The 15,344-nt window shown below is 41.8% G+C and overlaps 1 protein-coding gene across 3 annotated transcripts in view; it reads left to right on the top strand.

Annotated features, from left to right (window-relative positions):
- The window catches only part of MAP2K5 (mitogen-activated protein kinase kinase 5), a 127,388-nt gene that overhangs the window by 56,681 nt on the left and 55,363 nt on the right, over positions 1-15,344 (top strand). For all 3 annotated transcript variants that reach the window (XM_051796902.1, XM_051796901.1, XM_051796903.1), the window contains 3 exons: positions 5,759-5,832; positions 6,754-6,804; positions 10,324-10,395. In XM_051796902.1, coding sequence (XP_051652862.1) covers positions 5,759-5,832; positions 6,754-6,804; positions 10,324-10,395 — 197 coding nt within the window. The remainder of the gene's footprint in view (positions 1-5,758; positions 5,833-6,753; positions 6,805-10,323; positions 10,396-15,344) is intronic.

Below are 15,344 nucleotides of genomic sequence, written 5' to 3' on the forward strand. Positions count from 1 at the left end.
CTCCAGGGATGGGGACTCCAGCCCTGCCCTGGGCAGCCTGTTCCAATGCTGGGGGATGCTTTTCCACAAAGAATTTTTTCCTGATATCCAACCTGAACCTCCCCTGGCACAATTTGAGGCCGTTCCCTCTCACCCTTTGTCCCCCAGATCAGGGGGTTGCTGGTGGACCTGACCCTGGGTTGTCCCAGGATTAAAAAAACCGAAATAACCCAGAGTTCACAACCAACTCAACCCAGACACAGGTCACCAAGGAGGCTTCATTTCTGTGATGGTTTCAGCAGTCACCTCCTACCCTGGATGTTGCCAGATGCAGAGATTTATCAGCTCCATCCCCTCACAGTGAGAGGAGGAACAATCTGATGCTGGAGCTGCCACAGCAATTCCAGAATAAATAGGAAACAAAAGATAACAGGAAGATCCATGGCTGGATCTGACTCTGAATAGGCTGCACAGTTATTGCCACACTTTAACACCCAAAAAGAATGAAGATATGGGATTTTTCAAGTTTTTTTTAATTTTTCTGCCCCCCTCCTGGTTGTGATTTGGAGAGGACGTTGTGGAGCATGAGTATTATAACTGTAACATTTTCATGTTGTGCTGCTGTAAATTTGGAACCTGGCTCTGATTTTTGCTTTGCCAGTAGAACAAAATCTCCCCTTCTGCCTGGGTTTCCTTGCCTTGATTGAAGAGCAGCACTGAGGTTTTGATGAATTGTGTTTGCTCCTTGCTCTGGTCTAAAGAAAAGCGCAGAAACTGATTTTTCATCACACCTCAGATTTTTCTGGCCTTGCTCTGTTGCTGCATTGACCAAGGTGAGAACAGCACTGAGGGGATAGTGAGCATTCCAGGTTCAGCATTCCCCAAGGATTCATTTCTAGTATTATTTACCCATTTTTAGGATACAGAAAAGGGGTGAGCACTTAAAAATCAGGGCAGGGGAATACAGTGCAAGGAAGGGGTTTCTTTCTCCAAATAATCTCCTTCAGCTGCCTCCCGGTTTTAATGCCCAGAGGCAAAGGGAGGAATATTGAACTCTGAATTTTTTGGTTTCACGAGCAGAGCAGAGCAGGACATTGAGGCAGGATCCCAAATTTCCACGGTGGTTTTTAAGGAAGGGCTGAATTAAAGCAAAGCAAACAAACAATGAGCGAGTCTTTTATTGCAGATCAGACATTGCAGCAAATATTACAGCTTCACTTCAAAACAAACCTCGCAACTAATGAGGTGATAGCCGTGCATATTAATAAACACAACTGCAGTCGTAGCCATCACACCCACATCAAACATAAACATGAGATTAACACCTCCACCACTTCTTTGGAAGATGTGAGAATGTCCCAATGATAAGTGTGCTCTTTTCCCCAGAGGATGAGAAGTAGAAATGGAAGGGTAATGAGAAATTAACTTAGATTTAAAACAGAATTAGCAATTAAACAAGTCTCATCATGTACAAAGTCAAAGTTTGTATAAAGACAAACCGAAATCTGTTAAGTTCAAGAATAAGTATAGACCGTGTGCATTTTATCTGCTGTGTTTTCCTCTGTTCACACCTTCTTATTAAAGAAAATGTATGAAATAAATGTTACCCACTTGTGTTTAATTGTACTGATCTGGATTTGTGTGTGTGGCTGTTTGGGCACTGGCAGTGTGTATATATGTACATAAAAATATACATATTTAAATATATTGCACAGTTGGAGCACCTTGGCTTCTGATTAGATTTTATAATGGCTGAGGACTAGCTTTTAAATTTGTGTTAATTTTGGAGCTGTTTTCTGGTTTGTAATCTGTGAGGTGGGTTGAGCAGAGCTGAGGGTCTGGAGATCTCCTGGAACTGTTGGTTGGTTTGTGGCAAAAGGGAGGTTTGTGCATCGCTCTTTTTATCCCAGGATGTTAAAAAAAAAATGGGATATGCCAATCCTCTTTGTTCTGGCATAATCTACTGGAGCTGTGGAGTGCTGGGTGGGAGGGACAGACATTGGTGCTGAGTGGACAGTGGGTGTTCTCGTCTTCTCACCAGTAGCTGTTGTTTGCTGAGGATTTCACCAGAGATGTCCAGAGCACTATTTTTGATTCTGCCTCTCCCCCTTTTTTACCTTTTTATGGGAAATAATCAGCATTAATGAAGCACAACCACAAATCCAGGGGTGTATATGTGAATATATGAACCTGGGCTAGTGGAAGGTGTCCCTACCCATGGCAGGGGGGGGACAAAATGAGCTTTAAAGTCCCTTCCAACCCAAACCATTCCAGGATTCTGTTATTCTATACATATATTTATGCCTGTATGTATAGCTAAACACATACATGGCCACTCATGGACCACTTAAGGCTTATTTAAAAAAAAATCATCCTGGCCTCTACAAAACCATGCTGATGTCTTCCTTGAACTTGGCATGTCGAGGTTTTCTATTTTTAAAAGACAGGAAAAGTCAAGAGACAGCTTTTAAACAATCTCAGGGTTTTATTTTTTTATCCCCTCACACACAATCACGGATGTGTTTGCTTTTCAATAACACAAATGAGTGAAATGTTTGGTGTGGAAAAAGCTGAACCTCTGACAGTTCTGTTTACTGGTGAGTAAGAGCTTGGAGGTCCCTTTTATTTGCAGAGAGGTGAAACTACTTAGGCAGATCCATCACGAGGAGAACTTGTTCATCCTCTATAATGATGCTTCATAGAAATCATTTGTATTAAGCAAGCCCTGGTAATGGGAGCATAATGACCCCTTTTGGCTCTTGTTTAAATTCTTTCACTTCTGAACACTAATATTAATCACAAGCAGATGGTGCAGAACATTATTTATGCACATTTGTTTCCCCAACCCCAAAAAATATTTAACCCATTAACTGAAGTGCTTTATGAAACCAAAGGCTAATTTGCTGATTAGGTGATTTTTTTTTTTTTGTTCCTCACTTTCAATATATTTTGTCACTTCCTTTTCTTTTTGAGGAAACCATTGGGATTCGTAGCAAACATTTGCTTAAATTTAATTTCTGCTGGAAGGACAGATTGAATTTGCTCTCACAGAGCTTGTTTGGCTGTTTTTCTCTATATGGTCCCTGGATTCTGGAGTCTTCCTGTCCTTGAGGGGCCAATTGCCCATCTTTTTTTTCCTTTTAGGATTTTCTTTTCTTTTGAGCTTTGTTTGTGAAAGGATTTCAGGCTCAGGCAAAGCCTAATGAATGACAGGTGTTTATTCAATTATATCAGCTTCCTGTCACATCCTGTGCAGTAGCAGGGAAGGGGAAATGGGGTCTTCAGATCCCATGAGGGATCCTGGGGGGAGCTGGGCAGTGCTGGTGGCACAGGGGACAAATGTGCTGTGGTGGTTTCCTCTGCTGGGTCGTGTTAGGAGAACAAGGATTTGTGGGCTGGACTTGGAGAACACTGAATTACAGAATCCCAGAATGGTTTGGGTTGGAAGAGACCTGGAAGTTCATCCCATTCCAACCCCCTGCCATGGGCAGGGACACCTCCCACTAGCCCAGGTGGCTCCAACCTGGCCTTGGACACTTCCAGGGATCCAGGGGCAGCCACAGCTTCTCTGGGCAACCTGTGCCAGGGCCTCCCCACCCTCCAAAGGAAGAATTCCTTCCCAGTATCCCACCTAACCCTGCCCTCTGGCAGTGGGAAGCCACTCCCTGTGTCCTGTCACTCCAGGCTGTTGTCCATTTGGTTTTTAATTATTTTTGTTACAATTTTTGTTACAATTAAGGTCATACTGTGGTATAACCTTCCTGTTCCTGGTGTCTGTCCTGCAAACAGCTGGATTTGTGGGCTGGAATGTTGGGATTTCTGTGTGTGCAGCAGCACCTGCTCCTCAGTCCATCCCGGCTCCGCACGATCCCGGGGCTGAGGTGGCTCCAGTGGCTCCATATTTTTAGAAAGAAGGTTAAACAGGATTACTGTGCAACTTGATGTTCTGCTCAGGATTCAGGGTAGAGCTGCTGATGTGCTGGGCACGTCTACTCAGATTTAGCAAAGTCACTCAGCACCAGAGGGGGTAAAACTCCATCAAAAATGCAGCACAGGGATTGAATTCCTAAAGCTGGAGAGCTGGATACGTGAACTGGGGTTTTGGATGCTGTTACATCATGGAGACTGATTTTTTGGGGGAGGCTTTTAGGGAGAAATTAGAGAATGTGCCCCCTCACTTGCAACATACAGTTCCACTTAAGGTATGTAAGGTACTTTTTAAAACTGGATTTTTAGCTCAAATACAAAAAAGCATTTAATCAGCTTCTTAATTGAGGTTATACATTTCTGCATTACAGAGACAAATTAAACAGGCTACTGTGCTACCAGAAAACAGCTGCTAAACCAAGGCAAACTTAATGATAAACAAAATTAGGTGCTTTTCTGGTTGGGTTTCATCCATCTGCACCCAACGAGTGCTCACTTTTAAAGGAGGCACAGATATACCAGCTATTGCTTTTAATCCATTTTGACAGAAGAAAGCAGTGATTAGGCAAAGCCACTGTGCTCTAATCTTCCCAACTTTAAGCCAGGCCGTAACGTGCACATTCTGCTTCCCAACTGGCATCCCTGGAACAGGGAAGATGTTCAGTGTTTCCTGCACTAAAGCCAGGCTGGATGTTCAGCAGATTATTCCCATGTGGATTTTACAGTTTGAAGCAGAAATGTAGCAACTTCTTTTGGCATCAGAGGGGCTCAGCATTAAGATCTTCACACTGACAGTCTGGTTTTATGATGGACATTGCTGGTTTATCTGCTGGAACAGGGTTAGTTCATCATTTTAAGGCTTTGCTGGCAGTTTACCCCTGTAAAAGCCCTGAAACCCTGAGGTTGGAGCCTTTTCATGCCACAAAAGCCACAGAGGTGGAAGCCAGAAGCTTTGAGGAACTGTGTGCACAGAGCACAGGGATTAATCCCTGTCTAAATGTTATCCCTGTGGAATTTCATCTTCTTTTCTCAGGCTGATTTTCCAGTTTGTCAAAATCCCTGTGAATTTTGGGTGCTGCCCTTCAGTGCTCTTGTCACCTCTTCCCCCACTGGTGTCACCTGCAGATTTGATAACATGGATTATTAGTGTTGTATAATGTCATCTGTGTAATATCTTATAATGTCATCTATGTAGAGATGGTGTATAATTTATGTATTTCTATAGATGATATAAATATAATATATATGTATACATATAGGTATGTATGTTTATATATTTATGTATGTTTATATATGTTTATGTATGTATATTTTATATATTTATGTATGTATGTTATATATATTTATGTATGTATGTTTATATATATTTATATATATAATATATATTTATGTATATATAGAATTATTTGTGTATATCTGTATATTTATATATGTATATCACATACATATAATATATGTATTTATATAGATGATGTATTTTTTATATATATATATATAAAATGTCATCTCTGCTGCTGACTTAGAAACCATTGGTTCCTTTTAAAATACATAAATGTCATCTGTACTGCTGACTTAGAAACTAGAGGTTGCTTTTGAAATACATATTTTTAATATTTCCTGTTAAAATATATCATGCCAACGTTCATAATGCTCTCTTGTGTATTTGAGGGTTGTCCTGTGCAGGGTCAGGACAGGAGTTGGACTTGGATGGTCCTTGTGGGTCCCTTCAGACCGAGGAGATGTAATTCCAGGATACATCCTAGGATATAAAATTCTGTGATGATTTTGTAGATGTATATGATATTTATATTATCTAGGACAACCCAGATAATGCAGTTTTGCTCCCCCCCAGATGTGAAGCCCTCCAATATGTTGGTGAACACCCGGGGCCAGGTGAAGCTCTGTGACTTCGGGGTCAGCACGCAGGTAATTCCCCCTTTGGATCTCTCCCTTCCCAGTCCCCAAATCACCTGGCTCCAGACAGGCAGCCTCCCCCAGCCCCTCTCTGCTGGGACAACCCTATTCATCTGGAATCTCTGGGCGACTTTTCCTTCATCTGAATATGATTGTTCATTGTTTAATGACAGTAAAAACTGCTGATATTGTAATTACTACTTACGAATGGCAAACTTCATTGATATGCAGCTTTGATCTGAAAGCTTTTTGGCCAGACAAAAGGGAGGGCAGAGCGAGGGCCGTGTCTGGGGAGCCCGACTGGCCCACAATAAAAATTAATATTGGGCCTAACAATGGCGGTGGGCTTTTACAATGTGCAGCACAAATTTTAATTAATTTCCATTTTGGGCCTCCCTGGAGAACTTCTCCGCTAGTGACCCATGAGCTTGCTGGGATGTTGATTTGAATTTCAGCACCTTTCCTCTCAGCCAAACACAGGGACCAAAGAGAAGGTCAGCCTTGTATTATGGGTTGTCAGGGGCTGTTGTCCCTCCAGCGTATTTAGTGCTCGTTGCATTCAAGTGATGAATTGTGGCTTTATTCACATCTTGAGCCAGCTGACTGAAAAATGAGTGTGCTCAATCCTACTTCAAATTGACTTTTTATATCAGACTAGTTTGGGGTACTAAAGCCATAAGCATCCTGTTTAACAGAATTGTTTAAGGTTATCTGCCATAAACTGTAATGCAGTGCTTGTTTAAATTGGAATCCTCGTTCCCAACCCAAGCGAGATTTAATCATTTTTAATGCCTTGGCAGATAAATTTGTTCCCTTTTACATAATTTTTCGTTGATTTATAGGAATGATGATTGTAGGTTAAATGAGGAATAATTGCCCATTTTATTTCCACATTATCTTTATATTGTTCTAACAGCCTGTTTTGTCTGATAGCTGGTGAATTCTATAGCCAAGACGTATGTTGGAACAAATGCTTACATGGCGGTAAGTGGATTTATGCAGGAATAACATTTAAATAGAAGTATTTGTTCTCTGGGTAAGGCAGGATATCTCCCAAATCAATCCTCCAACTCCATCTCTCCCCATCCCCATGTCCTCATTTCCTGTGACAGCTCCATCCTTTGCTGGTAAGGGAAGAGTAATCTTGGAGAAGGGTTTCTTTTCCGTGGATTTTTAGCTGCTTTTATTGCCTGGGAACAAAGAAAAGAGCCAGTTGGACGTTCAGAAAACAGCTTTCCACTCACAGCTCGTGGCTCTTTGAAGATCAGTGGCAATCCCAAGCTTATCCACATTTTGGGAATGCTGCTCCAAGCCTGGAGTTCAGCCAAGCATTTAAACCTGTGCAGAGGTCTGGGTACCTGAACACCCCTGTGGGGGGAGTTTCCCATGGGAATGTGAAGCTAAAAACATTAGGACTGATAATATCAGGGCATTAAATTGCATGTTGTGGAATGTTCAGGCCACACAGATCGAGTCATCAGTATTTTCACTTTTTATTCTAAATTTTGGTCGTAGTCCTTGTTAAGGGTTGAGGCCACTTTTGGTTTATTTCTGTCCATTAAAGCAGAAATTCCCACCATTTTTAGATCACAGGAGGACATTGCTAAAGGTACATCATTTGGGGGAAGGCAGAGGGTGAAAGATCTGGTTTTAAACTTACCAACTGGCCCGTGGTTCTCACATCAGGGAGATTAACACAGGGACAAGAACCAGTGTAAAAGGAAACCACACAAATTAATGTGGATTTTTAGATCAATTTGGTTAATTTTAATTCCCCACTTAAGATGTGAAAACTTCATTGCTTCAGTTTAAGTTGCCTTATTTTTAGCCATTGAAATTCCTTGAGCAAAAGCACTAATGTCATAATATTAGTGATGGAAAAAAAATCAGTGTTCTACTTATTTAAAAAAAAAATTATAAACAGTAGGAAGTGGTTGGTGCTTGTGTTTTTCAAACCTCAGGAAAGAGGAGAGAGAAATCCGTGACCTTTAATCGCTTTCAGGTATTTTTTCTGACTTTCTTGTAAGAAGAAAGCAGCACCAGGTGCCCATTTATTTGCTAAGTGCTTTTCTACTCAAGGTATACTCATTATGTGCCTTCTGAAACGCTCATGTCACCATCCTAGAAAGACTTGGGCTGTCCTGTGTCATCAGAACAATGGTTTAAAAAAGAAAAGGTATAAAAAAAGAACCAGAATACAAAGATTCAGACAAAGAAGCAGCTTCGAATTAATCAACTTTTCCAACTCAGCTGTTACTTTAGGCTGGTCTTAAGCAGGTCTGAGAATTAAATTGTATTATGCTTTTAGTGTACAAACCAAGATTACAGTTCTCTTTCCCAGGTGTACATTAAATAAATTGCTTTTTTTGCCTTCTTGTTTATGGGTGAATGTGATGCATTCAGCTATTAATTGGAAGAGAGAAGTTAAAACTAAAATGTAGTTGATCTGATTTTCTGTGGTTTTGCTTCTTGATTGAGTCATTTGGTGTCATCAGATTTCTGGTCAAGTCCTCCAAAAATAATGAAGGTCATCAGCTTTGGTTCACCTACTTGGCAGACTGTCAGTGAATTTGAAACTGTTAAAAAAGGTGAGGTTTGGTTTGAAATAACCAGGGCAAAAAAACCACCGACCTTCTTGATTGAGAAATTAAAATTTCCAACCAAGATATGTTTTCTGTAAAATCATTTTGTCACCACTTTATAGAGAAAAAAAAAGCTTGCATGAAAAAATAACTGGTTTTTAAGGGAAAATCCTTTGGGCTGTGTATCCTTAGGATGATCCCTGTGTTGCACCCTTTACTTTATGCATGTTATTCCTATTTTCCTCTTCTTTTCCAGACTCTTAAATTCATGAGACTGTACTTTTTGTTTAAATGTGCAGCTGATTTGCTTACCCTTCTCATCTCTGAATCTGTAATTCCTCCAGAGAAGCTGCTGTTTAAAACTCGAGCTGTTATAAAGGAAGAATAAACAATTTAATATTGCTCAGTGTGAATTTTAAATCTGAGTTGGTGGCTCAGGAAAGGTCTAAAAAAATTCAGTGGGTGGCCCAGCTTAGTCCACACCGTGTCATAAAAGCAGATATATCTGCCTCTGTATGTTTTTTGGCTACAAAACTGTATCTTTATGAGGATATTTATCAGGACAAAAAGATGCTTAAAAATCTAATTCCTACGTGATGCTCATTTTAAACATTTCTAGGCTGTGCTGAACTGGGCTAATTTTACTTTAAAAATATAAGATTTTTTTTTTTGTCACTTTTAAATGGGATTTGGTTAAAAGGCTGTTGTCCCAGTTGAATGCTGGGGTGTTTTTTGGGTTGTGGGAGGGTTCCCCCACAGGCAGCACCGTGGTTTTTACTTAACGTTCACGCCGCGATAAAAGCTCTTGACCTGGGATTAGCAGCTCGGAGTAAACATCCAAACCCACGTTGGACTGGCACTAATTTGGGAGTTTGTTTTCTAAAAAAAGGCCTCTGGATTATTAAAGACTAAAAATACAGGCAGTGCTTTGTAGGTGGTTGGGTTAGACAGGTGCATTAACAGCACAGTGGGGAGAGAAGTCTCCCAGAGCCTTTTATTGTTCCATTTCATGCTGTACTTGACCTTGGAAATGCTTAAATTGTAGCTTTCAAGTAAAAACCAGCAGTTATATTTTACAGCATTCTATTTCATGAGGCATTAAACCTGCTGTTAAGAGTTTGGAGCCAGGTCTTTTTTTTTTTTGTCTTTTTTTTTTTTTTCCTACAGGTCAAAAACGAAATTAAGAAGTGTATGAAATAACATTGCCCACATGTGACTTCTTTGGGCTTCAACAACTTGGCTTCTTAAACCAGAGAAGTTTCAAAAGTAGTTTAGTCAAGTTCCCCAAGCCCTTGACTGCACACGAGGAGGGTTTTCCTTGCTGTGGTGCCTGGGCTTTGGGATGGATGGACAAACCGTGGGATTCTCTCAGCTTGACCTTGCATTCCTTGGCTTTTGTTCCTTGGATGAAACAACCCAAACACAAATGGCAAGGCTGCACTTTGCAAGGTGCAGAGCAGTGCACAAATACAGTTTTTCCTGAAGAGTGGGTTTGCTCTCTGGGGGGCTTTTGGTAGTTTTTGGTGCCTACAACTTCAACATGAGTGGCAGCTCCGATCTCTGCTCTCTGGGAGCAGGGACAGCACCCAGGGAATGGCTGGAGCTGTGCCAGGGCAGGCTCAGGTTGGATCTCAGGACAAGGTTCTTCCCTCAGAGGGTGGTTGGCACTGCCCAGGCTCCCCAGGGCAGTGGGCACAGCCCCCAGAGCTCAAGAAGTGTTTGGACAACGCTCTCAGGGACAAGGTTGGGATGTCCTGTTGGACTCCATCATCCTTATGGGTCCTTTCCAACTCAGGATATTCCATGATTCTGTGATTTATTTTTTTTTTTCCAGTGGATTTGCTTGCCCTGAGCTGGCTTTTGTGCAATGTTATGTTTGTTTACAAGGCTCAAGAAGATGTTTCCTTCCATCTCTTTGCAGCCTGAGCGGATTTCGGGGGAACAGTATGGAATCCACTCGGATGTTTGGAGCCTGGGCATTTCCTTCATGGAGGTAGGAAAAGATCTCATTGTCCCTTGCATGTCTTAAGAATCACATTAACATTCAAATATTTTGATGTAATCTTTGCCAATGCTTTGTATATTTATATGCCCTTAAATTTTGGCTGTATTTAGAATGGGTTTGTTCTTTTGAGCTCTTAAACCCTCCAATGAAACTCTTAAAAAAAAAAAAGAGCAGGAAGTAGGGCCTGATGCATAGATGCCTCTGCATCCTCTCAGCACCTCAGGGACTGAAAATGATGCTGTTTCTGTGTTGCATCTTCACAGGCCAGGCCAGAGTGGGTGATTATTCGGGTTAAAAACGGCGTTTTGCAGATTGGAATTTGGAGCTGGTTAATGGCCTTGCAAAACCTTGGCAGAAATATTTGCAGGATGGTTGGAGCCTCTACCCTGTGTGATTAAATAAAGTGTTTGGATTTAAGTGTCCACCAGGGCTTTTGGAGAGATTTCTCACAAGCAGAGCTTCCAGCAGGAGCAAAAAAAAAAAAATCTATGAAAATGAAGCCGTTCGAAGGGAATGTGGCTGTAAATTGTGCTGTTTGGGGGTTGGAAAGAGATGATATTTCAGGTTCCTTCCAATCCAAAGCAGTCTGGGATTCTCAGTGCAGCCATCCAGGAGCAGGTGCAGGTTTGAGCAGAGCAAGGTCAGTCTTGATTCAGGAAAAAGGTGGGTTTTTTTCAGCTTAAGGTGTCTTAAAACATAATTTTTTTATAAAAACAGATTATTGTTTGTAGGAAAGATAATGTAGAGTGTGTAACTTGAGGAGAAAGGCCTGTGCTGTGATCATGTCTTGACCAGTAAAATCAGATCTGGGTGTAAACTGGGCTGGGAGAAGGGACTGGTAGCTCTGGTCTGGTGGTGACAGAAGGTCACGTAGCTCCTCCATCCTGGCTTTGACTGGCCACAAACCAGCTGGAAACCCTTGGAGCCCTGGGCAACAAGCCCTCAGAAGAGTTTTTCAGCTCAAGGGCAGTCCCATGAAGGAAATTCCCCCTTCTTGAAGCATTAAGAACATCCTTTAAGAACATTCCTTCAAACCATGGATGACTTGCACCATTTTTCTTGCACAGCCTGACAAAGGCATGTATGATTAAGCAGAAAATATGAGTGCCCTTCCCTTCTCTTCTGGAATAATACAATGTAATTGTCATTAAGGTGAAGCTGAATATACCTTTAGGTGAAGTGCAATTGATTTTTTTTTAGCAGGAGATGAGGTACAAGTTAAATAAGATTAAGATTTCACATTTTGTAACCCAAAAATTAACTATTGCTATGTTTTCAAGCAGTAAATTCCTTGCCAAACCTCTTTTAACCAAAATGAAGGTGGTTAATGCTGAATCATTGCATTTAGGTGTTGTAAATCTTTCCCAGGGTCTGACTGGAGCCAACTCTGAGCTGCAGCAATGACACACTTTAACATGTCACAGGGGAGACAGGTCTCTTCATTTGTTTTACTGCAAATTTTAATGGTTTGTGATGCTGGAGAGCCCTCACTCATGGTTTTGGGAGAGAGACAGAACAGTAGTCACACACTCTGTAAATTAATTTAGCCAAAAAAAGGGCTAAAACTGTATTACATGAAGGCCTAAAAGTGTATGACGTGGAGACTTGATTGAGGTGTCCTTCCTCATTTGTGGGGATGTAAATATAGGACTTTATATATAAGCATTTCCTGGTTCCTTTGCTGGATAAAAGAATGCATTTTGATGTGCAGCAGCAATTCAGTGATCCACCATGGATCATTACATCCACCATGTAGACCAAGTTGTCTGGAGTTCAGCTCAGGGTTATTAGCAGATAACCTGGCTGGGCATCGATTCCATTTGCAGGATGGATTTTTGCCATCATTAGGAAAACCCCTCTCATTTGCATTGGCTCTCCTGTTTTACACCTTCTCAACTTTTTATTTCCCTCTCACTTTCCATAAATGTCTTCTGGATCAGATGTCCAGAAACCAATTTGGGCCTGTTAATTGGTGTGTCATCTGCTCCTCCGAGCCCTCTCCCGGCAGGGTCGCTGCTGTCTGGAAGTGCTTTGAGTGATGTGTTAAATGATGAAAGCAAGGACAGAGGCTCAGAAAAATGTCTTCACAAAGGTGAAGAAGGTGCTCAAAGAGCCACCCAAGGTCACTGTCATTAAAGTAACACTGTATTGACAGGGGGATTGGCAGTGGAGCCACCCAGGCTCGTGTTGATGGAGCTGTTAAAAAGGGAAGCCGGTGTTTGCTGGGGGATTTAAAATCATCTCCACTTAGGAGGGTGATACTCAACCCCTACAACTCAGTGTTAGCACAGTGGTAGCATGTTAATGTAAAAGAAATGGCTTGTGGGATCAAGTTAGCCCAGATTACTCGTGCTGGAGTGTGAGCATATAAAATCAGCAGTAAATCTCCTCATTTTCTTTAATATTCTTCTGAGCCTTTAAAGCGTCTCGAATTTCTTTGCTGCAAAGCTTTGTGTAATGGGAAATGCAGCTGTTGTTGTGAAGGTTAAGAAAACTGCCCCAAAAAACTTGTTAGGAGAGTGTGGAAAGTATTAAATGTGAGCCCTGCCTAAGCTTTGGGAGATGGGGAACATTCGTGTTCCCTTTGAAGTAAGAGGTGTCTGAGGGTGCCCAGTCCTCCCTTTATAAATAGAAAATAAAGTAAAATTAAATTAAAATAAAATAGGAGAAGAAATGCTGCTAACTTTATTATTATTATTGTCATTACATAATATATGAAATATATATAATATCATATATATTATATGATAATACATACAATATTATTATTATTATCTTTATTATCACTGCTTCTTCTTTTTGAGTTTGCATTTCTTCCTTAAGGATTTTTCTGAAGTGCCTGAAACTTAACACAGGCTCTGTAAAGCTGTTTAGAAGTGTTTCCCCACAAATAGTTTCTGTGTTTCCAGGAGGTTTTTCGATGTTTTTATTTAAGTGCTCTCGGCTTGACAAAGCAAGTTCAATTTAAACCAATGCCACTGCTGTCACTACACTGAGCACTGTGTCAGCATTTTCATTTATAAAAGCTGTTTTTCAAGGGTTTATAACTCAGTCATAAACCACAGCCAGGCTGCCTGGGCTGAGGCTCAGTGTGTGTGTGTGTCCATAGCCCATTCCCTCTCTCCAAGAGCCGTGTCCTGCACAGGAGGATTAATTAAATTGCCCAATATTTCTTGTTCCTCTCCACTCTTGACTCTGATCCTGCCTTGCGTGGCTGCTCTCCACAAGTGAACTTTAAAACATCCAGGGGAGGATAAAATACACCTGGTTGGTTTTAATACCAGTATCAAGGCCAGGTTGGACTGGGCTTGGGGCAACCTGCCCGTGGCAGGGGGTGGGATGAGATGAGCTTTAAGGTTCCTGCCAACCTAAACCATTCTGGAGTTCTTTGCCAGGGTTCATTTTATCCACAGACAGAACTGATGTTACATTGAAATGCAGGAAGTGAGAGCAATTTGCTTGTGCCCCAAAACTAAGTGAGTTTTGGAAGTAGAGTATGAGCTCACCTGCTTGGCTGATGGTGCCTTTTTGCTCCTCCTTTCGTGTCACATCCTGGGCTCTGCTTCCCACTCTCCTCTGCTGGGAAAAACAGCTGCTTCCCTGTTTTTCAGCCTCCTTTGGAAGTTAAATTTACTTGCAGAGGTTCTCACTGTTCTCTCCTTCAGGGACAAGGAGTTTGTGCATCAGTTTTAACATCAGTTCATTATTAGTTCTTAAAACTCCCAACATGAGAATTTGAAGTCTTTGGTTACCAGGGCTCTTGTTAACTGTGTATTTATTTGCAAGAGCTTTCAAGGGTTGTTAGAAATATTCTAAGCAGTCATAAGACAGATTTTCAGCATTCCCACACACAGGAACACCGGGATTTATCCCCCCAGACATCATTATTTCAGACACACACGTCTTCTGAGCGTGGTTAACCCTGATTGCACCCACTGTCAGTGCTGTGGAGTCTCAGACTCTTCATCCCACTTGGGTTGGGAGCACAGAGGGAGCTGGAGAGTCACAGAATCACAGAATATGCCGAGCTGGAGGGGGCCCACAAGGACCATCGAGTCCAACAAAGGCGAGGAGGAGCAAGATATTTGAAGAGGGTGCTCCAGGAGAAGAAGCTCTGCTTGAAGATGATTCTCTAAAAGCACTTCAATCTTTAAGATGTTTAACTGCATAAAACTGCTGTCAAGACTCGTGTATCATCTGGTCAAGGAGGGGAGGCTTCAGATCTGTTTCTAAGGAGTCTAAAATACGTGATCAGTGGGATATTGTCGACTTTGAAGTGATGATGGCTCAAGGTCAAGATTGTGAGCTGATCTGAGGGAGGTTGTGCAGAGCACAGTTTGTCTTCTGCAGGATTTCACTCCTCTGTGGATGTTATGGTTGGTCTTTCCTCAGTTTTACCCCCTTACCTGAAGAATAGGTGTAGTTGTTGTTAGGGACAGGGTGTAGTGGTGGAACGGGCTGTGTTATGTTCAGGGTTGGACTTGATGCTCTCACAGGTCTTTTCCAACATAAAGAATTCTGTGATGGGGGTGGAGGGGAGAATCTGAAACCCAGAGCTTGGTGGCCTTTGCATGCTGGGCATGAGCTGGTTTATTTTGCTGATTTAAACTGGAGAGACTGGGCAAGGCCTTGCCAAGGGGGAGCTGCTGGTGCTGGTAGAGCCAGTGGGAACAGCACATGGCAGAAGGCAGAAGGCCTTTTTTTTTTGGTTTCATGGAGTTTGGCTGAGAACAGAGTCATACCTCGAGCTGCCTTGGGCCGTGGATCATCACACAGGTGAGACTGCAAATACTGGACATGTTTCCTTTAGGATTAAGAAAAGCAAGGATATATAAAAAGTACTTTTTTCTTTTTTTTTTTTTTTTTTGCCATGAGCCTCACCTCGTTGCTGTCAGGTTTTGAGGACTGCAGTGGTGTGATGTTTGTGACTTGGTGAC

This window comes from Manacus candei, unplaced genomic scaffold (assembly GCF_025592945.1).
Source record: "Manacus candei isolate 608988 ecotype Guabito, Panama unplaced genomic scaffold, ASM2559294v1 h1tg000046l, whole genome shotgun sequence".
Classification (NCBI taxonomy): Eukaryota; Metazoa; Chordata; class Aves; order Passeriformes; family Pipridae; genus Manacus; species Manacus candei.